The 23952-nt window shown below is 50.0% G+C and overlaps 2 protein-coding genes across 2 annotated transcripts; both read right to left on the reverse strand.

Annotated features, from left to right (window-relative positions):
* Nucleotides 1–69: 69 nt before the first annotated feature.
* On the reverse strand, nucleotides 70–21237 carry COPG1 (COPI coat complex subunit gamma 1). Its single transcript, XM_075053599.1, has 24 exons — nucleotides 21091–21237; nucleotides 17027–17079; nucleotides 16139–16219; nucleotides 15969–16040; nucleotides 15055–15134; nucleotides 14094–14169; nucleotides 13845–13937; nucleotides 13422–13508; nucleotides 13124–13281; nucleotides 12395–12528; nucleotides 11568–11635; nucleotides 10629–10817; nucleotides 10082–10177; nucleotides 8453–8696; nucleotides 7998–8073; nucleotides 7549–7652; nucleotides 7316–7441; nucleotides 6813–6881; nucleotides 6302–6444; nucleotides 4756–4927; nucleotides 3683–3780; nucleotides 2026–2164; nucleotides 967–1065; nucleotides 70–356 (listed from the first exon to the last, which is right to left on the reverse strand). The coding sequence occupies exons 1-24, from the start codon at nucleotides 21125–21127 to the stop codon at nucleotides 226–228; spliced, it is 2625 nt and encodes an 874-aa protein (XP_074909700.1). The 5' UTR covers nucleotides 21128–21237; the 3' UTR covers nucleotides 70–225.
* A 1861-nt stretch (nucleotides 21238–23098) lies between these two features.
* On the reverse strand, nucleotides 23099–23704 carry UCN2 (urocortin 2). Its single transcript, XM_075053471.1, has one exon. The coding sequence runs from the start codon at nucleotides 23702–23704 to the stop codon at nucleotides 23099–23101; it is 606 nt and encodes a 201-aa protein (XP_074909572.1).
* Between the last annotated feature and the right edge of the window lie 248 nt (nucleotides 23705–23952).

Here is a 23952-nt window from a genome sequence, read left to right on the forward strand (position 1 = left end):
GACAGAAACGGGCCACCCGCCACGAAACCCCCCCCAGGGCAGGGATGAAGCGCTTCGTATAATCGGACCTTAAAAACATCGTTATTTTATAGACAGAGCCCCAAATACAGCTGGACTGCAGAGAACACAAAAGCTGCTGTAGTGAACGTGATCCCTATTCTGCTGCCAGAGAAAGAAGCGTTGCCCGCGGGGGCTCGGTGTCAGGACAGTCCTGGAAATGGCGGTTTATCCCACAGACGCCATGATCACATCCACGGGGAGCTCCTCTCCGCTGCGGGCGGTGACCTGCATCGTCACGGTGTCGGTCAGGACGAGACGAGACCGTACCAGGAGGTCATGGCCACCCCGGAACACACCTGGAAGGGAGAGCGGGAGGAAGGAGTCAGTGCTCCCCTGCAAGCCTAAAAATGAACACTACTGCTTGGCAAGGGCAGGTTTCCCACAGGTAGTCTGGCAAATCCCCAGCGCTGGGCCAGGAGAGACCCTCGAGCAGCACACTTCTCATTCATTGTAATGTACCTGGGACTCCTGCTACTGTAAAACTCATGAAAGCAAAGTGTAAAATAAACTCCAGCTGAGAAGAGATCCAGGCACTCTTTCAGCGACTACCAGTCACTCGCCAGAGTGACAGAGCTCCAGGACACATCCATTTTGCCAGGCAAGGGTGCTGTCTTTTCCCCCACAGGCTCACTCCAAACCAGGATGCCGCAGATCACGAAGACAGCAAATTCCACCCAGCTGAGCCCGGGGCTGATCCCAGCATCCCCGCGCCACAGCACCCTTCCTGATCCCAACACCAGCTGCTCTACGCTTGCGGAGACAGAAACCATGGCAGGCACAAGCCTCCAAATCCTACCCAGAGCGCAGTCGGCTCCATCAGAAATTCCTGCCCAGTTTTCAACAGGCATCTCTGTGCGACCTCCCATAGAACTGCTCCTCAAGCAGAGACCTCAGCCCACAGCTTACCTGCCAGGTACAGTGTGTGAGAGTTCTTGTTATCTGGCACTTTATCTGATCGCTCACAGGGCTGCATCCCCAGGAACTTCACGATATTACTAACTGCCTCTGTTAAGAAAAAATAAATAAAACAGGCTCCGTGTCACAGGTATCATAACAGGGACACACAAAGAACATCTACAGGTGACTCAAGCCCTCCCTGCATGTTAGGGTTCACGTTCCTTGTCCCGAGGGACACGTAGCATTGGCCAGTATCGTGGTTTTGGAGGCCACCAGGGAGGCAACGGCAACACACAAAAACCCCACTGCCACACAGCAGTTCTGTTATCTGATGCAGCAAAGGTGCAACAGAAAGAGGAGGGTGAATGAGTCAGACAACGGAAGTAGGAGAGTGCAGCTTGCTGCACACTTACTGCACAGCCCTGACAGCCTGCTTGCTTCTCTGGGGACAGATGCAGAGGGAAGGAGACATCTTGCAGGAGACAGGGGGTCTTCAGGAAGAATTTGAAAAGGCTTCAGGGAGGGTATTTGAAATCCCAAGGGACTGTGCAAGAAAGCACAGAGATGGCTATAGGACAAGGACACCCTTCTAAGCCATCAAAAGGACCAAGTTCTTACAGGCCTCTCAGGAAAAATAAAAGGAATCTTTAATACATGATGAAAGAGAAGAGGGCTTACACCACAAGCCTGCCCACCAACCTCATGTCTTCTGCTCTTTGCACCTTTTCTTCCTGGTCTCAAGAAGGAAGTGGGAGCTCACAGCTGAACTATGGTCTGTCTGCTTGGGACAGTAGAGTGTGAGAGCAAAGCAAGATGTTCTCCTGCCTCCCACAATCCATCCTGGTCTCCACAGGGCCCAGAATACTAATTTGTTTTTTTGAAACCTGAATGAACTTGTTATCACAGTAACTGTAGCTCCCCATTTAACACCTGCACTGAAATAGCTTGTGAAGGGTTTTGCCCCATTAGCCTGTCTGTGAGAGATCTAAAGTGAGCCAGACTGTGCCTCTGGACTCTGCCTGCTGGAGGGAATGTTAAGAGCTCTGCTGGGCTCAGACACCCCCTTACCTTCAAGGGTTTTAATAGCAGATAAAGTAAAGGTCTCTTCCTTTTCATACTCGTCACCCACTTCATCCCAGGCTGCTCCAAAGTTTGGCTTCAGAACTCGCTGGATGTGATCAGCCACTGTCACCTCCAGGTCTTCAAGCTGGTGGTAGAAGAGGTTCAAGTGAAACATGGTTGTTCTTAACCCTGCTCTCTCCAGAGTGAACTTTAGACTGGATTCCCTGAGCTCATGTGAATGTAGGAGACAGCCTCCACTTCCACTCATGGATACATCAGAGCAAGCCCTGCCCCTTCTGGTTTGCTTCAGCAAACACTGCTTGGTTGAGCAACTGCTAGGCATGACCAGTGGCTTTCCCAGGCCACTTCCAGGGTTTACAAAGCAGGTTCCCATTCTGAGCAGAGCCCTTGGCCTGACAGAGATCAAAGCACTGGACAAACGTCCAAAACAGAGGAAAAACAAAAGCTAAGAAATAGCTGCTTGTGCTCACACATACGCAGCATTTGCTTCCCTGGAATGCACATAAGCTTGTATTTTGCCTTTCTGGCTTATCGTTTTGTAGGCTGGTGAAGTACAGTGAGACACTGCCAGACACTTGCTATCACCTAACGCTGCATGCCGGGTTAGCTGAACTGCTGCTGTGATTACATCTGTGCAAGGGAGAACGGGGCTTGTCCCTCCAGAGCACGTATTGAAGGGCAGTCAGTGCCAGAGCTGGCCAGACACCAGCCTGCATTCATTTTAGCAATCGCTGCAGGAAAGAACCTCCTCCTGATTCTAGCTGAAACACATGGAAGAGCTGGTTTAAATATCACTCAAATGCTGCAGTGCCTGCTGGGAAGCAGAGAGAGGGGTTAACCTCACACGTTCCATTGGGGAAAAACCCTCCCCACTCCTGGGAGGACTCTGTGTCCTCAGTGACTCACTGCACAGCAGTGCCTCTAATCAGATTCGCAGCAGTGACAGGCAACGCATAGAAAACAGCCTCTGGAGCTAACAGGACAAGCTGAGGTTGTGTCACAACATCCCTTCCTCTCCGGAGGGTAAGCACCACCCTCTGTGAGCCAGTCTCAGTTTCTGACCAAGCATAAGTTCAGCTTCTTCCTTGTGCCTGCCTGGAAACGGCAAAGCCTGGAAGAGAGGCGCTTCTGCAGCATCAGTGCTTTCATCAGTCTCGGTGCTGGGGAGGGAAAAGCCCCACCTTCCCCAGAGGAAGAACAAGGACCACAACCTCCCTGTATCAGGCAAGCCACTAGGCAATTAACTGCATCACCACGGAGAGCAATTCATGGAGAACAAATGATGACCAACGGCCCTCTGTCTCCAGAAATCTGACTGTGCAATTGCTGGAGCCTGTAGGACACAGTCAGCCAAACCTGGAAGACACACCACGGCCTCCCAAAACATAGGTATTCTGTACCGTCAGGTGTCTGCCTGGAGAGCAACAGGAGGATACTCCAAACAAGACAAAAAAAGCTCTGCAAACTCATATCTGTATCCTGGGACAGATATCACAGAGACAGCAAGAACCCCCGCTTCATCCAATGCTGCCCACATCAGTGTCAGTGGTCACATCACTGCTTGCACGGATCTGAGTACAGATCACAAAAACCCTCAAAGTGACAGCAGTTTCCCTGATCAGGTACACACACAGCTCCTTACCACATACTCATCCTCGTAACCTTCGTCGTCCGTCTCACCCGTGTTCGGATCACAGTCTTTGACAGTGAACTTCATCATGCAGCTGAAGGTACAGGCCACTGGAGGCAGGGGAGGCAAAGGCAAAGCTCACATTACCACCAGAACTGCACTCTCCTGCGGCAGAACGGAGCTGGGAGGTTTGGGGCAGCTGGGTTCTCCCCATCACTGTCAGCAGCACAGGCTTAGCCAGTGACCTAGAGAGGGCTCTCCCAACAGTTTATGTCTCTCAAGGACAAGGTATTTATTTGTAATATTAAGGCTAGCAAACAGTGATAAAGACAGGCTCATGATGGTTGTACAAGACCATAATCCTCAGAACAAGTGCTATTACTGATGAACCTCAAGTTGTGTTGGGAATACTAACTAAACATGTCCCACCAGTGCGTTGTGAAGAGGCAAGATTCTTATCTAGGGAAGGTTCATGCGCCTCTGAAATGAAACCACCTTGCACTGCAGCACGGCAGCTGATTAATACCACTCGGCTGGGAGAGGAAGCGATGACTCATCCCTAAGAAGATAGGCACTGCTGGCTGAACAGCAGCAACACACAGAGGTGAGCAGTCCTAGAACACAAACCAGGGAGACCAAAGCACAGGTTCATGTTCTGCACCACCACAAACGAGGGGATGTTCAGTTCAGATAGACATCCCTGAAATTCTAGCGGTTTGTTTGAAATACCCCTTTTCTACTCAGAGCATCTGGGTGCTCACAGCACTTTGCAAGTACCAGCCTCCCCAGCTAAAGGACATGCCATGGTGCATGGGAGATAAACTCAGCAGAGAGCTGAATGCTCATCTGCCAGCTCTCATAGCCTGACTCAACAATGCTACAGCACAAGGGAACCAGGATAGGAGAAGGGAGGCCTGACAGCCCCCAAACAGCAAAGAGAAATCATGCTCAGCATCACTCAGGGCTGCACCCACACACAGGCTATAAATATCTGGCTAGGATGCAAGGTAGAATGTGTGGGGGTGAGCAATACGGTACGCTTAATTTGGGGTGCGTCAGGCAAACACAGAGGGCAAACTGTTTACCTGCTGTCGGATCCTCTTCAGATAGTGCCACCAGCGTGTAGCAGGTAGCTGGCTGGTTGTACACCAGGGTTTTGGCAGGTACATAGCCAATGACCTCATACCCCTCTGTTGGCTCCATCTGCACCGTGACATTCTCCAGGATCTGATCGTTCAGGGTGTTTGTGCAGTCAAACTAAACAGGGAAGGGGAAAGCAGCAACAGCTTGAAGTTTCTCGCTATAGATCTGATAGTAGACTCACTTTAGGCAGAGTGAGACCATGGTGTCAACTTGTGAACCCCTAGCTCTTTGTGTTTCAACACTGCACCTCACTATCAGCTAGCTAGTCATAGGGCTCATGCATTCCAGTTTAGTCACAGAGCAACTGTGACTGAAAACTACTCATTTAAATGCTTTAGGGGAGGAACTAAAACCCTGCAGGGGACTCCAGTGCTCCAGCAAGTTTTTGTGGTTTTTTTTAAGGAAACTACACTTAAAATGAACCAGCACACAACTATCCAATGCCTGTCCTCTGCAACCCAGGCAGGAGCACAAATTCAGCATAAGCAGGGATGTGTCAGCTTCTGCCTGTTCCAGTTCACCAGTTAGTACGGAACTTTTTCTTCTAAATGTACTTTGTCCTTTCTCCCTGGATGGTAATTCCCAGGTTAACTCTTTGCTGTATGGAAATCTGAGTACTGTGTTGCCTACGTCTCTTCACTTGATGCTACAGGGACGCAGTGCCCCACAGCAGATGGGAAGAGGATCCTTTGCATGGCTCAAACTAGGGATAGTTTGAGCAAGTTTCAGCAAGCTTGATGGCTTCAGCAAGTTTAAACTTGCTGATTAGACTTCATTCCAGCTGCAGTGACAAGTCACTTAACCTCATAAAATTGCATCTGGTGGATGGACACCAGAAACAAAGATCAACCCCTACGAGGACTGTGTAAGCAGTTCTGAGCTTCTGAGGAAGGAGCTGGCCAAGGACAAAACACTGCTGCTCACAAGCTAGCACAAGACTCACTGTGCCTTGAACTCCCCAAGGCCTAGGCAAAGATGCTGGCACGTTAATCCTAACATCTCACATGTAGCAGCAGGGCAGTACAGCCAAGGCCAAGACGTACAGAAAAAAGCACCTGTACTACACAGGCTAAAACAAAACGCAGGGGATGAAAAGCTCTCCCCCACCATGTCCCTTTCTTGGGTACCCTTTTCAGCCTCTCCAACATAGTAAGCTTCACTCTTTTATGCCCAAACCATGCGCTTGGGGACCCTGAGGAAAGGACACCGCTCCCCTTGCCAACTGCTCAGTGAGAATAGCCCCATCTAGTGCTTGTTTGATTTATTTTGACTGTACGTGTAAGCATGGTTCAGCCACACACACACACATGCTCCCCAATTAATTTTTCTGGGACTCTGCTGTCCTGGATGAGAAACTAAGGACTCCTCATTGCAGTGACGTGCTTTGAACACAGATATCCCTGAGCTATTTCTTCCCAATTGAGCTTTTAACCAGTCAGGAGCTTATTTTCCAATCCTGTTTCAGCACCACATGCCATAGCTACCCACCTGGAACACCATGTGGCTGACAAATGTGTGCTTGGTGCAACGAACCACATACTCTGTCTCCAGCTCTGTCAGGGCGACAGGCTCTGGGGAAGACTTGAAGAGCGGGCCCAGTCCCCGAAACTCTGGGATTGCCCCCAGTTGCTCTGAAACAGAGGACAGAAACCATTGCCTTCCCCAAACCACAGGAAGGTGTTAGCAGTTTCAAAGCCCTCGTTTAAGTTGCCAGAAGCTGCTGCAGCAAGGAACTATCCATCAAACAACCATAAACATTCACTAGGGACTTTAAAAATTAAAGGCAGAGTCACCCTTTGCCCATATCTATTGCAAGATACAAAGAACAGGATGACAGGCACCCCCACTCCCCAGGAGTGAACAGTTGACTTAAAGTTGGGAGCCTATGTCACTCTCTGAAAGGAGATGGGAAAAAGCCAGAGGGGCAAAGGCAGGCTCAGCAAAAGTTGTCTGTATTTTTCTCACACACAGGCATAGGAGAGGCCTTGCATCAGTTTACCTTGGAATATTTCTTGCCGTGTTGCTGCCACCTTCTCTGGCTGTTTGACTACAGCAACAGGGGCATTTTCTGCAAAACAAAAAGAAAACAAACAAACAAAACCAAACAAAAGATTTGAAGGTGAAGAGTAAGAAGTAACTAAATCAGAAAACAGATCAATGTCTGGAGAGGGATTTGGCTAAGGAAAGAAAGTGAGCTTGTTTGTTATCTTGCTATGGACTAGACACCCATATTTAACTTCCTAAATACCTTTGGAACTGCAGCAGCTCCTATGAGGATTACCAGCTGTTACTATTATTAGCAGTTGGACTAAACCGAAACACTAATGTGGGAACAACCAGATTTGCTGGCCTTAGTCTTTACAGAAGATATAATCCCACAAAATTCACATAGGATGGAGCTCAGCAATTCCCAGCAAGCCTATTGCAGTCTGTTATCTGAGGGCTGGAGCTGCAAGGGAATTACTAGCAGTTTGGACCAGCATTCAGGGAACTGTTCCTCACCTGCTCTTTGCTCAATGATAGGAGCTGTTGCCAAAGGAACAGATTTCAAGTCAAAGGGTTTCTCAGAGGGCTCCAGGGTGTACTGATGCAGAGCTCTCTCCAGGCCAGGGATGGACACTGTCAAACCTGGGGACAGAAGGGACAGGTCACTGAAACCACAAATAATGCCAGCTCTTTGTCACTTGTTAAACAGGAAAGAGGTGCAGACTTCTTTTGAGGACTTCCTGCGTTACCATTCAGGATGTAGCCAGCATTGAGGGCTTTCTGCTTCTGCTCCAGAACATTCAGGTAGAAGGTGGCTCTGTCTCTCACTTCATTGTCATCATCCATCACACACCTGAGAGGAAAGTGGAAAACTTTCTTCAGTGCAAGGCAGCAGAGTCCACGCAAATGAATCCAGGTGACTAAGCCACCTTACAGGGCCAGAAAGAACATGCCATAGGAGACAACCAGCAATCTACTAATAATTGTTTCGGAAAAGCAATCATCTGCCACACTTGGCTTCTGTCCACTTTGTGGTGCTGAATGCAGTGATGATCCCATCACAGGATCCCAGGTACCCACTGCACCTTCTCAGATCCACAGCTAGAAGAGACTAGACATGAATGGGGATGCTAACAAGCTCTCAAGAAAACACCATTTTCCAACCAGGATATACGACAAACTCTGAGGTATAACTCACCTTTTCAGTAACACCAAGATACTGGGTAACATCTCCTCATTCTGGGCTCCAAACTTGGCCAGGGCACTTACAGCACCTGTAGCACAAGTCATAAAAACAAAATTAGAAAGCAAAGAAATCAGCTGAGGTTTCCTCCATTTCCTGGCCTTAATCAAATGCCATGTCAGAGATGCTAGCACTAGTATAAAGCATTACTGTGACTAGAAAGAGGCAGAGGTATTACAGCAAAGTGCCTGCAAACCTCCTCTGTCTAGTTTCAGAGTCACTGCATCTCCGTCCCCATTTCTCACCTGCAGGCCACCTCTTCCATCAATACTACTGCAGGATCTTTGCTGTGTAAAAAGATCTGCTCAGGACTAGAGCGAATCACAATCCTCAAAAGCAGAGGTGTTCATACATTATATTTCCTTGAAGATCTGTCATAGGGCAGGCAGCTTTCCAGGTCTGTCTCTTACCTGCCCGGACTTCTTCATGCTCCAGGACAACCCTGTTGTAGATGAAGCGAATGTATTTGGAGGGATTGTTGGTTTTGGGCCCTTCCTGCCCCAAGAGGTGGAGGATACGAGTGGCCAGCACAGTGAATTCACAGTCCTCAATGAATTCACAGAGGTGAGACAGGCCTGTCTCTTTGCTCTCTGAGTTCTCCTCAATGATGCTGATGATGCAGTCCACGATGGCTCGCTTGTATTCAAAGCCGCCCTAAGGAGCAAAAGGAAACTGCTCAGATGGAAATCTCAAAGTATTTTGGAGACTCTGAACTAGCCAGACAGGAAAGAATTTCCTTTGAAAAGGTCACTCACACTCAGTGCTTTTAATCTGTGTTTGAAAGGAAAAAAGCAGTAATGCTGCCCCCACTTTTGACCCTCTTTACATCCAGAGGACCAGCTAATATTCAAGCTCTCTTGCCAGCTCCCTTCAGAATGGCTGCAGTGAAGAAAAAAATGAGTCCTAAAGAGGGTAAAAGAATCCATCTGCCTGAAGGGTTTACATCTCCTTCAAAATCCTCTGCTGCTAGAATTAGTGCATAAAAACAGCCATATGGGAGGAGAAAAAACCCAACCCTCTCCCCTTTAGCACCAGACATCTGAGGATGAATCACAAGAGAAATATATTAAGGATTGTATCTGCCACAGCAGGACCCAGCAAGTAGCCCCATTAGTATGGAAGACAGGCAATCAATACCTCCCCAGGCACACCCCATAACCTGACATGCCATTAATGCTTGGTTAACTTCAGACATTATTTACTAGTGTCCTCAATACACACCAGGGGATTAAACTGCACACTATCCTCTGCCAATTACATGCACAGTGCTGGGCATTTGGGGGATCTTTCTGGAGCTACTTTGGATTAAAAAAAAACTTTAAAACAGAATGGTCTGAACCATAAAACTACATTCAAAATGATACCATCCACCCACAGAAAACCTGGGAAAGGAGAATGGTCCATTTTTCACAGGAGCAAAATGAGATGCTCTGGTTTGTTCCCAAACGAGAGGCTGTAATTGGCAGAAAGTGATGTCAGAGCAAGCAGTGGTGCCAGCTGTGTTGTAGGCATGTTAGCTCATTTAGAAATGGCTTTAGCAAACCTCTGTAAAGCTGTCTTTCTGCAATTTATGTCTGACTGAATGCAGAGAATGGTTATAGGTACTCGTGATCCCTTCACTGCCACAGCACAGGGAACAGAACAAAAGTGGTCCCATGTCATCAATAAATAGGTTGTTATTGAATCTGTGTACAAGACAAAACTTCTTGGAATTTGCTGTCAAAGTATAAAAGAAAGCTGGTTCAAATGTGAAACACACGGACTGCCAACAGATCTGCTGTTGTCTGCATTTGCTTTGAGAGTTAATAAACTCCCAGAAAAATCAAAGAATGAAAACCACATTAAAAATATGCCTGGCAGTATGCATATAACTATTGTGCACAGCTGGCCATTTCTGCCAGTTAGACTGCAAGCATTTTAGAAAGACACTTACTGCACAGCATTATCAGTAAAAGCTTGACTCTCACAGGGGCCACTGTGCAGTCCTGCAGTTCGTACATACAAACAAGGAACACAAAGTAGTTGTCCTGCAAACTTACCTCTTCCCGAAGCATAGTGAAGAGAAAGTTCATGAGGACAGCGTGTTTGCGAGGGTACTTCTGACACAGTGCATTGATGGCCTGCACCACTACAACCTGGAGGAAAAGAAGGGCAAGTAAAAAAGGATTCTGTCTCACCAGGCAGGAAAAAAAAGTTGAATTGTGTCAATTTTGTGCTGGTCTCTAGCCTGGAAACTACTGTTTTGCCTTTACTTAGCCAACACATGCAGTTCCAGGAGGTACAATCCTAGGAATTGGAGGAGATTGATCTTCATGCACTGGCCAGCCCCTAGCAAAAGCCCACACCCTCTGGAAAGAAGAAAAAGAGATTTAATTCTCAAGGGGCATCTTCCTAGAAGAGAGCATGTGACTTTGGAGCTGGGTGTTGTACAACTGAGGCATGGCTTAGGCTGATAGCCTCAGATATTTTCTCTTCCCTGCAAATACTCTGCAGTCCAGCTCCTGGAAGGAGCTCCATGCAGGTTTCAGTGTGCACACAGGGGTTCCTACAGGAACCTGCATGTCCCTCCTCCTCCCACTTCCTTACTTTGAACTCATCTGAGATTTCTGACATGAAAGAGGAGATCTGCTTCATAAGCCGGTCAATGCTGCTCTCACTGCCGGTTTTCAGCAGTGTGGTGATGGCCAGGGTGGCTATGCTGCGGTTGGAGTCCGTCACAAGGTTCTCCAGGTCTAGATTACAGGCAGTCACAGCGGATGGGTGCTTCATGGCCACCTAGAGCAGAGAAGGAAGAGTGGAAATCACTCAGATGCAAAAGGCCCAGTTGGCAAAACCCACCAAGTCTCTATAAGCTCTCACTCCTTCCTGTAAAAATAAATGCTACGGACTGTACATGAGGGTCATCTTAGACAAACAACTAAGCTGAGGTTAAAGTAACAAGCTCTTCCTGCAGAATTGCATCTCTTGCTGGAAGAGAAGCAGTAGTAATAAACAATCTTTCACTATTTTTAACTCTCTCATTCTCCTCTATATATTAAGAAAAGAAAGCTATGAACTCCCAACAAAAATTCAGTGAGCCTAGCTGTGCAGAACATCTTTGTGGGTGAAAGCACAGCAGTTACTAGATGTTGCCATTCTGCCTTTTTCTTTTTTGGAGTTTACAAGGTCAAGGGAAAAGCTGGAGCAAAGATTGCCACGGAGCAGGCAAGAAGCAGCATCAAGGTTTGATCCCTGTTTTACAAGGAGCTCCTTCACCACAGAAAGCTCAGAAGGGAAAGCAGTAACACGTAAGACCAGTGACACTCTTTATAGAGACCTGTGAAAACGATTGCTTTCCCCACCCACTTCTGTAAAGTGTTCTTTGAGGTTTTATTCCGCTCAGAAAGCAATGAAATATAAGGCTGTAGCCCAGGGTAGAGGTTATTCACACAAAATCATCACACAATCTGGCCCGTTTTCTCTTCTGAAGTCTGCACCTCCCTCTATATGAGAAACTATTACAGCTCCCAAGAGACTGGCTCCTACCTTGTTGAGGGTACGGACGGCTGCATATCTCAGTGCTGCTTTTGGGGAGCTGCAGAACAACTGCAAAACTGCAAGGTGGGAAAATCAACAAAGGCAGATGTTTAGGCAATCTGTTATTGAGAAGTGTTTCACACCTAAAGCAAGACCTTCAATGAAGAGATAGCTGCAAGCACAAGATAACTATAAGCATGCTTAAGAAGCAACTGTGAATTTACCAGCTTCCTCCCTCCCTCCCAACCCCTTTGCAAACAGCCTTGTTAACAACTAGCTCTTACCCACCTCCCCCTTTTTCCACGGTGCTATCCTTCGCTCCTCTTGAAAGCCAACTTCATCACCTTGTCATCTTTCCTATTAAGTCAATTTGAACCGCTGTTCTCCATTTCTATGCAAACCCCATTCCTTTCCAAGGGCTGGCCCACGAAGGGCACCCTCCCTGTGCAGAGAGGTGGCAGACAGCCTCCCTACCTGCCAACAGTCCCAGCTCAGGGGAACCTTTGGACTGAGCTGAGCTGAGAAGGCAGGACCCCAACACCTTGGCTTCTTGTACAGTTACACTCAGTCTCAAGCAGGGAGATTTATCCCTTAGAATTCAGCCCGTGTTCACAGAAAAAGAAGGATCCCTCCAGTAACCCACACTTGAACACACCAGGCAAATACCTTTACAGGAGCAAAGCTATTCACACACACCACAGGCTCTCAGCAGCAACATAAAGCAACAAAGGGTACGGCAGCATTACAAACAAGGTCCTTGTTTCTTGGGGTAATCAGCAGGTGTCACCACTGCAGGCCCATAATCCCCTTGTCATTCCCGTGAGTGCCACATTTACCTGAGACAGCTGGAGCCAGCTCTTTGGCAGTGCAGTTAGGCAGGTTAACAATGGCAGATGCAGCTTCGTAGACCACCATCTCATGCTTGTTTCTTAGGCAGCTCTCAATGAAATCAAACAGGGGGCTATCACGGCTAAAGGACAAAAAACCCACAAGAATGAATTAAAACAAAGGTGCTAACAGAAATGAAGAATCCGGCAGCAGAAATGGGCAGGTCTCATAGCCTGTGGAAAGGTATAAGCAGCCACAAATCCACTGTCCCCAGCTTTTGCAGTGGTCATTATACTGTACTTCCAGCATGCTTGGGCTGGAAGTCAGGCTGTCTTCTGAGAAGACACACTCTGCCTTACAGGCTAAAGGGAATCTCCCTCAGCCCTCACACACCAAGAGTTGACTGTCCACACCAAAAGTCTTATCCACCAGGAAGCCACAATGCATGCATGGTAGCCAAATAATTACAGAAGACAGAGAAAATGAAGTAGAATATCTCAATAACATAGAATATCTCAAACACACAGACAAGACTCACAGAAGCCATCTCATAACAACCATGAAAGCATCCTGTATTTTCTCTGATGCCTTTTACCCAACAATTAGAGGGTAGAAGCTGCACACTGCTCTTCAAAGATAGAAATAATTGCCCTCACAAGATAGCAAGCGAGCCTGCAAGAAGAGGTGGAAGCAGGACCTGAGAAAATTCTTCCCACAGGGCAAAGGAGCCCTCTCACCTGCCAGCCTCTTCCTCCAGCAGCTTGCTGGCTACTCGAATCATCATGCAGTAGGCAAATGGTGACTTGAGGCCATGGCGTGTGAACTTGCTGAGCATCTTGTTGACTGCCAGGCGGTCATTCTTCCGCACATGGTAGAGCAAGCCCAGAGCATGATACTGTGCAGGGAAAGAAATCGTCACAAACCCACCGTGTGTTCTTTCCACCTGTTGCCCAGAGGTGCCTGGCTGAGCTTTAGCAGTTTGCTCCACTCCCAGCTGCTGCTTGCTATTCCCCATGTTGGCAGCGGGTTTCCTACCTGCACCATGATATTGTCACTGGAAGCTGCCTCCTGAGCCTCATTCACCCACCGTTTTACCACATCATAACTGGTCTTCAACAGGTGCTGGGGAGAGACAAAGCCACAGACAACCCGTGAGAGAAGGATGGAGGAAGCTTTGGGAATCACAGGTCATATTAAGAAGCAACAAGCCCTCCCCATGAGGGTGCTGGTGACAGCAACTTATAGAATAGCAAGGGATCAGCACGCAGAGACCTGGTCATGATGGCTGCAGCCTCAAGAGGTCGATGATCTCCCACAAAGTCAGCACCAGCCCCTCAGTTCACAAAGAGGGGAATAGCAACAATGAAAGCCTGAAACTCCCAAGATGTCCAGTCCCACCACAGATGACTGCTTCCCAGCTTGACTGTCCCTCAGGCCCGCCCTGCAGGGAGTACATACCAAGGAGGACACCAGAGCAGAGCTGGATACGCTTGGCACTTTGTCAACAATTGCCTGCTTCATGTAGCGCTCGATGGCCTGCAACATGGTACTCTGCAGGGAGAGTGAAACAACAGGCGATATGCAACAGCCGTTAGGATTGTGAAAGGGGAGATGCAAAGGCAAGAAAAGCAGAGTGGAAGATGGGACGGGGTGAAGTAGGGAAAGGTGAAGGGCCTAGAGCTGCCCCAAGGGAAAAGCAGCACTTACATCAGTGATTTGACAGAGTGCTCTCACAGCAGGGCCTCGGTAATTGTCATCCTTCCCGGTCATGTCTTTGGTTAAGCTGGTTGAAAACAGGAAGCTCTCAATACTGCACTCCTGAGCCAGCAGCTCTCAGGTGCACGCACACTGCACACAGAGCAGCAGGCAGCCAGCACCACAGCTGAATGCCAAGCAGGCAACTGCAGGTCTCAGGCAAGTCCCACCGGGGCGGGAATGCAGGAGAAAAAGATCAGTACTCAGGTTCCAAACCCATCAGCAGGCTGTATGGGCTCCTGATCACCAAGCACGATGGGAACACACACACATACCCCTGGGGCATTTGCCTTCCTTACTGAACGCTCATTTACTGGTCAGTGCGAGACCCGGGACGGGATTTCACCACATTGCAGCACTTGGGACTGGGTTCTGTCCACTGCATGGCCTCAGCCCTCAGCAGACCCTATACCCTCAGGGTCCTGTGTCCCCATATGGCACCAGCCATTCAGTGGGATGATCAGCAATTCAGGAATGACTCACAGAGGGAATTTTGTTCCCCGGTGAAGTCGCATCCTGTGCTGCTACAGGAGCAGTAAATCCTTTCTACCTGTTGAAAGCCCTGGGATTTATGCCAGAAATCTTCAAAAAGCTTCAAGGCATTCAGACAGAAAATGTTAATGAAACAGCCTTTTGCAAAAGGGGAAAAAACAGCAGTGCTGCCATATCATGTAACCAAAAGGGACAGTCCAAACACCCATGGGCAGGGGTTATGGGGACACAGCACATTTCACATGTATCACTAGGAGTTCAATGTCTGTATTTTAATGGCCTATTTCAAAGGAAAAATTTTTCTCACCAAGGACATTCCCTATCCTCACCCTGCTTAGGGACTACAGTTATCTCCAAGAGGTTAGACATGCATTACTGGAGGACACGTGAATATAACAGTAAGAAAAGTGAAGTGACTGACCTGCTAGTAACAATGATTACATCTTCTGCAATAGAAGACATCTCTTTGATAGTCAGGTAACACATCCTGCGAAGAGTTGGCTGACAAGGAAAGAGGGAAGACAGACATTAGCTGAGAGGATCCCAGATAGGAAGGGATCTCAGTTTTCCCTGCTCCTATGATTTTATTGTGAAGATCAAGAACCTGATACCTTCAGAGAGTGCCAGTGTCTGAGTATAAAAGACGTACAAACCCCATACTAATTAACAAAACACTTCTTCCTCTTCTAAATCCCTCAACCTTAGGGTGAGGCCACAGAGATACCAGATTTAGCTGGATCTACAGTTTCACCTTTCACTTGTCATCCAAATGAACAAGGAGAAAAGCTTGAAATCATTAGCTGAAGGCAGCCTGTTACATCAAAAGCAAGAAAGCAAGCAATTTATTTTCCTGAGTCTGGGGATTTCTACACTGGTCTGTTGATTTTAATGCCTTGCGGTTTGGGGGACAACTAGCAATGGTACTATTGCTGTGGGTAGGTACTAATTCCTGGCCTCCTCCAGGACACACAGTCATTGACTCTCAGCAGGAAGCAGGATCTTTTAATACTGGGCACAAAGCATAGTGTATTCTAGCTGATTATATGCTTCATCTGTGCCTAGCACAATCTCAAGAGTTAAACAGCAATTCAGAGGGAGGAATCTCTGTCTCAAGAACAGAGAATGCTTCAGTTAAGCTGCTACAAGGTCTGGGAAGGGCTAGGAAGCTGATCTCTCTTTCTGAACTTTCATCCTACTCTTCCCACTCATATCAGATAGCTCCAGACAGGATGGAAAAGCTGACTGTATAAATATGCACATCTCAAGGCTGAAAAAGACACTGTTGACAACATGTCCCACCAGATACATACAGCAGAAGACAAAAAGCAGACTTACATCATTGGACTGAAACAGCTTGGTCATAGCAAAGAAGGATTCAGTAGCTTCCATGACACCAAGGTGCTCCCCCTAGAAGATATTTGGAAAGAAGGAAATCCCAGTTATCGCAACCAGCTTTGGGCCTGCTGCAGGTGTCTCTGTATAGGTGTAAATTTTCTCTCTCTTACCTGGTTTATGAGATACAGGATCTTGGTGAGGATATGAGCACATTTTCGTGGGTTTATGGGGGTCTCATTAAACACTCGTGCCTGGAAACAAAGCACAGACAAGGATGCTGACACCAACACCTCCTTGAAAACACTTTCCTGTCTGGTCTTGGCCACTGATACAAACAACACATTGTAAGTGAGGTATGGCAAGACTCTTAATGACTTTGGATCAGATTTCCCCTCAATTCCTGTTAAACATGGAACCCTTTTAAACAGCTAGTTCTACAGTCTGGGATCGCAAATCCAAGTGCAATTAAGGTTTAAAGGCCAAATCCTCATCACGCTTTCACCCACACAAGTCTGGAGTTTGTGCTAGCTAAAACACTGCTCTTCTGACAGATGTACGCAAGCTTTGCGAGGCTAACGGGAGCCAACACCATTCACAATGTTGCAAGCAAGCAGATAACGCTGAAACAACAGGGTCTGGCGATCAAGAAGTTTACCTGCTGTTGAATAGAAAGGTATTTTTTCAGGGCAAATTCATAGACTATTCAGTAACCACTCGCACCCTACCCATTAACTTTGTCACCTACAAGACATTTGGGGTGTTCAAGGCCAATTTCCCAACCTTCCTGTTTTAGGGTGAGCTTTCCCAGATAATTTTATTAATTTTATTACTATTTATAGTTCATGGTCTTTAATTCATTACAAAGACCATTTCAACCTTCTCCCTTCCTCTCTCCAACAATAAAATAAGAACTAACGGGAGTGTTGCCCATTTCTTTCAGAGCTAGCAGGACTGTAACAACCACCACTTCCTTGCTGAAGTTCTCCAGTGACCTACTCATGAGGGGGAGAGACTCTATCCAGAAAGGGGTACACAAAGGAGATCATCTAAGGATTTACCTCTTGCAAGACTGCACTCTTCTCCAGGTGCTGGAACGGGTTGGAACCCCCACCTGCAACATAAAGACAGTAAAAGTCTTTCCAGGAATAGTGCTATGGGAAAGCAACTTTCTAACCATGCCCATATTTTAAAAGCAGACTGAGCACTTTGGGGTAATTTTTCATGAATACCAAGCAACCAGAGCTCCCTCTTTTAACTGATATTAACTGGATATCTTCATAGCAGTTAGGGAAGGCAGAGCAGATAGGACATTCTGCAATCTGTCATCCCCTCCAGAAGTAACTAGCCATGAACCGAGGCAGACTGATTAGCTGTAACTAACTGTGCTCCACAGTTATCCCCAAAGACCTATTTCCACTCCCTGGGCTGGGAGCTTGCTGATAGTTAGGGCATCAATAAGACAGGTCTAGAAACAAAAGCTCAGACAAAAAGAGGTACCGCTTGTGCCATGGTTTAACCCCAGCTGGGAACTAAGTACCACACAGCCACTCACCCACTCCCCGCCCCACAGTGGGATGGGGGAGAGAATTGAAAAAAAAAAAAAGAAAAGTAAAACTTATGGGTTAAGATAAAGTCAGTTTAATAGGACAGAAAAGGAAGGGGGTAAAAAAAGAATATACAAAACAAGTGATGCACAATACAATTGCTCAGCCAATCGCTGAGCTGCGGTGTCCCCTGGCCAACCTTCCCAGTTTAGATAGTGGGCATGACATCATATGGTATGGAACACCACTTTGGCCAGTTTGGGTCAGCTGTCCTTGCTGTGTCCCATCCCAGCTTCTTGTGCACCCCCAGCCTCTGCTGGCAGGGCAGTATGAGAAGCTGAGAAGTCCTTTACGTAGTATAAACACTGCTTAGCAACAACTAAAACATCAGTGTGTTATCAATATTATCATCATCCTAAATCCAAAACACAGCACTATACCAGCTACTAGGAAGAAAATTAACTTTATTCCAGCTGAAACCAGGACAGCTTGCCAGACTGGTGAGTCAGGAGTGCTTTATCCCTCCCTTATAAACCAATCAGGAATCCACCAGTAAAGTATTTTTGGCTCTATCACTAATTAACAGAACAAGACAGTGGACTAGACAGTCTGGACACAGAGTAACTGTCATTGTTCCACTTAACAGAATAAATTATATTAAATAATTAAAACCCTCACCAATTAGGGACGAAATAATCAGAGGGAAAAGCACTATCATTCTGCATGGTCTCTATTAGCTCGCCTCCTAAGCATTTGTGAGCTGCAGCTTTTCAAAAGCTGCCAGTTATTGATAAGCAGGTTTTAATTAGTACCTATGTTCAGCCTGGCCCTGGGACAAAATGCAGCCATTTCCAGCACTGTTCCAATGTTTAACAAGCCTGATCCGCTAGAGAGCACAGCTCCTGGGCACAGCTCCAATCTGACCTGGGCTTGAAGCATCCTATGCCGGTGCCAGGAGCCTTTGCAAGAGTAAACCTTACACTCAAAGGCAAACACATCTGCACTCTGGCTCCTTCATGGTTCATAAACTGCCCTCGTCTGGCTCAGAAGAAGTTTGCAAATACAGTAGGTGGCTCAACAAAGCACAGATGCTTATGTGGGGTTGAGGAGAAAAGGAAACAAGAGGAATGAACAAAAACAACATCTCTAGTATGAGTATGAACCAGTTCTAGTGTGAGCATGTGAATGTGTTCCAAAAAACCTGTCCAGCAGCACAGTATTTCCCATGGCCCAGCAATTGTCTACAATCTCTAAATCAGCCATGAACAACAGAGCATCGCCTCTTCATCTTTCATAGCACTAAGGATCTTGAAACATATTGTAAACAAGGTCTTGGTCCTCAGAGCACCCTGTGTCAAAGTATTCTTCCATCAGAGAAGGAGAAAGACCCAGGGAAGGCAAAGGCTATGTGTTCAGAAAGCTCCCAGTATTGGATGACTAACAACAATTTGTACTGATTTGCAGAGAAACAGTCACTGAATGAGCAAGGATCTCAGAACAACTGTATGCACAAAATAACATCTCAACGTGCATTTCTGAAAGCCAGTGGAAGCAGCTCATGCAAGGCTACCTAAACCATCCATGAAAAGCAAAGACACAGAAGCCAATTAAGCGTACACATTCATCTCAACAAAAAGACTGCCCTGTTAGCCTTTACATGGAAAGAATGTGTATACAAGGCCTGTAAATTCAGGGATGATGTGCTACACCTAATACTGAGAATGACAAGCACTCGGGCTATATGTTTTTGGCATATACACAATCTGCAGGAGAAAGGCAGGTGCAGTAAATGCTAGGAATCTTCATTCGAGACAGAAGCAAAAGGATGAGAAGTAAATGCAATAGCGAAGAAAAAATGTTGGGAAGCACACAAGCAGCAGTTGCAGAAAGAAGAAAGGAGAGCACTGTGAGCTCTTGGTATGAACAAAATCAACAAGAGTCAGCACCATAATACAAGGAAGTGCATCTCCTGCCAGCCTTGGCTATAGGTAACACCAATACCTTGAAGCGTGCAGCAGGTGCAAATGAAGAATAGCCCCAAAAATGAAAGCCAAGAGCGATTCCCCTCCAACAGTTGCCTCACTAAATTCTCCACTTATCAAGACGTCACTGGTGGCTTTGGACAAGGGAAACAAGGGCAAAGCATTTAATGCACATTAAAATAAAAAAGCAAGCACAGTCACACAGAACAATCACTAAGATTTATGCTGAATCAATTCGCTTCAGGACGCACTGATTTGTTATGCAGAACAAGCTGTGTAAAAAGCTTCATAGGAAGATGAAAAAGATACCACATGAAGATTAAAAAGGCACAACCATGAAAGTAAACACTGTCACATCTAGCCTTGATTCCACCTGAATTACACAACACATAAAATATCAACCTCTTCCTTACTACTTGTGCCTAAAGTTTTGAAAGGTCAAGCAATCGCTTCATGTTTCCTCAGTGCCCTTAGCCTTTCAGATCCACTGAAAGTGGCAGCAATCTTGTTGGAAGAGCAGACCACGTGTGTCAGAAAAAGTGCCAGAAACTACAAATTGGATTCTACCCTGCTTTAGCACCCGGTTTGCAAGCTGGGCAACTGTGAACAGGACTAATACGCTCAACATTTAGTCTCAGACTCTGCCTCTGGTGATGCAGCAGGTAACCTCGGTGTGCTGTACCAATGCAACTAGTTTAGCCTCTGGTTGCAGCAGTGAGAGGAGGACGGCAGCAGACTGCTCTAGTGCTTCCACAGTGCTTCTCACTGCGCTCTTGTGCACGCCAGCCAGCCCCCGCTGCAAAGCTGGAACCGAGTCTCCCCTCACAGCTCCCCCTTACTCGCGGGAGGGATCTCTCCTCACAGCTCCCCCTTACCCGCAGGGGGGATCTCCCCTCACACCTCCCCCTTACCCGCGGGAGGGTTCTCCCCTCACACCTCCCCCTTAGCCACAGGGAGGATCTCCCCTCACAGCTCCCCCTTACCCGCGGGAGGGTTGTCCCCTCACAGCTCCCCCTTACCCACAGGGGGGATCTCCCCTCACACCTCCCCCTTACCCACAGGGGGGATCTCCCCTCACAGCTCCCCCTTACCCGCAGGGGGGATCTCCCCTCACAGCTCCCCCTTACCCGCGGGAGGGATCTCCCCTCACACCTCCCCCTTACCCACAGGGGGGATCTCCCCTCACAGCTCCCCCTTACCCACAGGGGGGATCTCCCCTCACACCTCCCCCTTAGCCACAGGGAGGATCTCCCCTCACACCTCCCCCTTACCCGCAGGGGGGATCTCCCCTCACAGCTCCCCCTTACCCGCGGGAGGGATCTCCCCTCACAGCTCCCCCTTACCCACAGGAGGGATCTCCCCTCACAGCTCCCCCTTACCCACAGGGGGGATCTCCCCTCACACCTCCTCCTTACACACAGGGAGGATCTCCCCTCACACCTCCCCCTTACCCACAGGGGGGATCTCCCCTCACACCTCCCCCTTACACACAGGGAGGATCTCCCCTCACAGCTCCCCCTTACACACAGGGAGGATCTCCCCTCACAGCTCTCCCCGGCCTCCTCTCAGAGCCCGGCTCCCCCCGCCGCCCCTCACCCGACTCCTCGTCTTTCTTGTCGAACTTCTTCAGCATGGTGCTGCCGAGCGGCCCCTCGGTGAGGCCCTTCCCGCCCCGTGGCAGTCCCGACCCCGATCCCGGTCCCGGTCCCGGTCCCGGTGCCGGTGCCACCGCCCGCCCCTTCCTGCTCCCCGCCCCTTCCTGCCAGCCTGTCACTGCCGCCGCCGCCCGTCACATTGCGCAGGCGCGGCCCCACCCTCCCTGACGTGGCTCCCGGCGGCGGCCCGAGCCGCGGGCGGGGCTCCGGGGTGTGGCGCGGAGCGCTGACTGACAGGAGGAGAGGGCGGGGACCGACTGGGAACGGTGCGGTCTGATTGGCGGAGACGCGGGGGCGGGGCTAGGAAGGGGGCGGGGTCTGGGGGCAGCAGTGGGTCTGGGGGCAGCAGTGGGTCTGGGGACACTGGGCTTGGGGGGGGCCACAGTGGGGCTGGGGAGGGAGATACTGGTACCAGGGGGAACACTGGAGGAGACACAGCATAAGGGGGGACACACTGGGACTCGGGGGGGACACTGGGATCCCTGGGGGGACACTGGGCAGGGGGCCACCCTGGGAGGGGCAGGGGAAGGGCAGAGTGGGGCACCGGGGAGATCGGGGGACACCGGGGCCGGAGGGGGGCCGGAGCAAGGGGAGGCACACTGGGACTCGGGGAGGGGAGATGGGACGGTGGGGCAGGACATGGGAAGGGGGAGATCCCGGCAGGGGCTCCGTTCCCCGAGGGGACAAGGGGGGTGGCGGGGGAGAACCCCCTCCTGGGGACGGGCAGTTGTCACCTGGACTGCCCGCCCTGGAGCATCCCCGCTGTGATGCACCGTCTCTGGCAGCTCTTCCCGTGCCCCGTGTCTCTGCTGCCACCAGCACCCCATCAGTACCCCGCACCCACGAACCCCCGGGCCTGGCCCCACAGCACCCACACACTGCAGTGGGGTGTCCCTGGGGTCCAGCGCTACCCGGGCATCGCCTGAGCCCTGGGGCAGGTGGGGAAGGCAAAGAACCCGTTACCCACCCCAGACCTCACCCCAACCCACCCATCTGCTGGCACATCCCTTCACCGGCTACGGAAATACGCCCGTCCCACAGGGTGTGGGGTCACCCCAATTGCTTCTGCCCCCTTCCCAAAGCCAGCACCTGCTCCAAGGCGAAGGGGCTGCACTCACCCTGCAGCAGGTACTCCTCGAAGAGCATGGCTGTGTCCCCCACCAGCTCCAGCAGCCCCTCTGGTGGGTGTCCCCCAGCCTCTGCCTTGCCCGTGCCGCCCTGTACTTTGCACGGGGCGGCCGCACTCTGCTCCGCACCGCTCTTATCTCCCAGCCTCGCCGAAGACGGCAGCTCCAGCAGCGCAACGTAATGTCCCCGTTGGCCCAGAGCTGCTGCGAGCACCCTGGGCTGGGGGCCAGCCCCACTGCTGGTGCAAGGGCTGACACCCCTCATTTGGGGTTTAACGAGCTCCAGTGCCGGCCCTGGCCTGGGATGTGCTCCCACTGCAGCTCTGGGGAGAGGGCATACAAAATGGGGGTGTACAGGAGTACAGGACCGGTATAAACCACAACAAGTCGTGTTCAATACCACCTTTTATTGTGCACAATCGCCAGGTCCGTCTTCAAGGCTCAGCTGAGTTTCGTGGAGGATTTTGTGTGCTGCAGCCACCCAGAGAGAGGTGACACATGGGAAAACCCGCCTGGCTGGATAAGGCCCCTTTGGAGACATCCCAGCAGTGGGTAAGTGGGGAGCGAAGCCGGGCACAGAAATCCCTGTGGTGCCCAGGGCTGGGAGCCAGCTGTGCTCTGGGGCTGGTCCCGGTGAAGGCAAACGCGGCCGTGTCTTCTCCAGTGGTGCTCCCAAGTCCTCCCGTGGCTGCTGCTGGTGCCATGGGCACCGGGAGAACAAGGTGCCGTGTCCACAGTCCCTCACAGGCACACCGATGCCGCCCCACACTCCTCTCTGCCCGTGCCCCCCGTGGCCGAGAAGCCGTGCTCAGCCGGGGAGGTTTATTTCCTGCGCCCGAGACGGGCCATCAGCTCGGCATTGGCAGCCGCCTTGGCCTGCAGCTCCTTCTCTCTGGCCAGGTCGAGCAGGATTTTCAGTACATGGGTGGGGACATCAAGTGACAGGGACACCATTCTCGCCTTTTTTCTGGGAGCAGGTCTCTTGGCAGCTGGGCTCATCGGCCAGGGCAATGCTTTTCTTGCTGACCCTTCTAGCAGTGGTGGGCTGGCTTTGTCTGGATGAGACCCTCCCCCAGATCCGTGGTCACCCCTCCTCATTTCAGGGAGATCTGGCAGCGTCTCATTAGCACCGGTGGTTTCCTGCTTCGTCAGCTTCCCTCCGTCCCCAGCTCGAGGGGCTGGCGGGAGCTGCTCATGGCTTGGCCCCTTCCAGGCTCTCGCCGGCACCCCAAGGACCACCAGGAAGGTGAGCAGCGTCCTGCAGCGCAGCACAGCCAGGAGTGCCTGCGGGGAGCACACAGCTGGTGCTGAGCATCGTGTCGTGTCCCCCCCATCGCGCTGCCATGGCCCCACAGCCCTCCAGGCAGGATGCGTCCCTGCCAGGGTGCCGCACGCAGAGCCCCCCCACTCCCTGCGCCAGCTGGCCATGCCCGGAGGTGGGGGCTCACCTTCCTTTTGGGGAGCCTTCAGTTTTCCACCCTGATTTTAACCTTTTCGCATGGGGGGCAGTTTTGGGGAGGCTGAAGGGGACGTGGGAAGCAAATCAGCTGGGTGTCCCTGTCCTTTCCCACAGCCCCTGGCCAGATACTGGCTGTCCCCTCCATTTCACACCCTCCAGCCCTTTGCCACTCAGGGGAAGGGATATTCCCACCCGGGGGGGGGTGGCCGCTGCCCAG

The sequence above is a fragment of the Buteo buteo genome, chromosome 21, assembly GCF_964188355.1.
Source record: "Buteo buteo chromosome 21, bButBut1.hap1.1, whole genome shotgun sequence".
NCBI classification, from domain to species: domain Eukaryota; kingdom Metazoa; phylum Chordata; class Aves; order Accipitriformes; family Accipitridae; genus Buteo; species Buteo buteo.

Excerpts from the sequence above, each read along its gene's own strand:
- COPG1 (XM_075053599.1), bottom strand. The coding sequence starts at position 21,127 with ATGCTGAAGAAGTTCGACAAGAAAGACGAGGAGTCGG. Across the intron at positions 10,818-11,567 it reads CCGTCCGTACCCTCAACAAG|GTGGCCATGAAGCACCCATC; the intron begins GTAGGAGCCAGT and ends TCTCTGCTCTAG. Across the intron at positions 8,697-10,081 it reads TCACTATGCTTCGGGAAGAG|GGCGGCTTTGAATACAAGCG; the intron begins GTAAGTTTGCAG and ends TTTGCTCCTTAG.
- UCN2 (XM_075053471.1), bottom strand. The coding sequence starts at position 23,704 with ATGGCCAGCTGGCGCAGGGAGTGGGGGGGCTCTGCGTGCGGCACCCTG.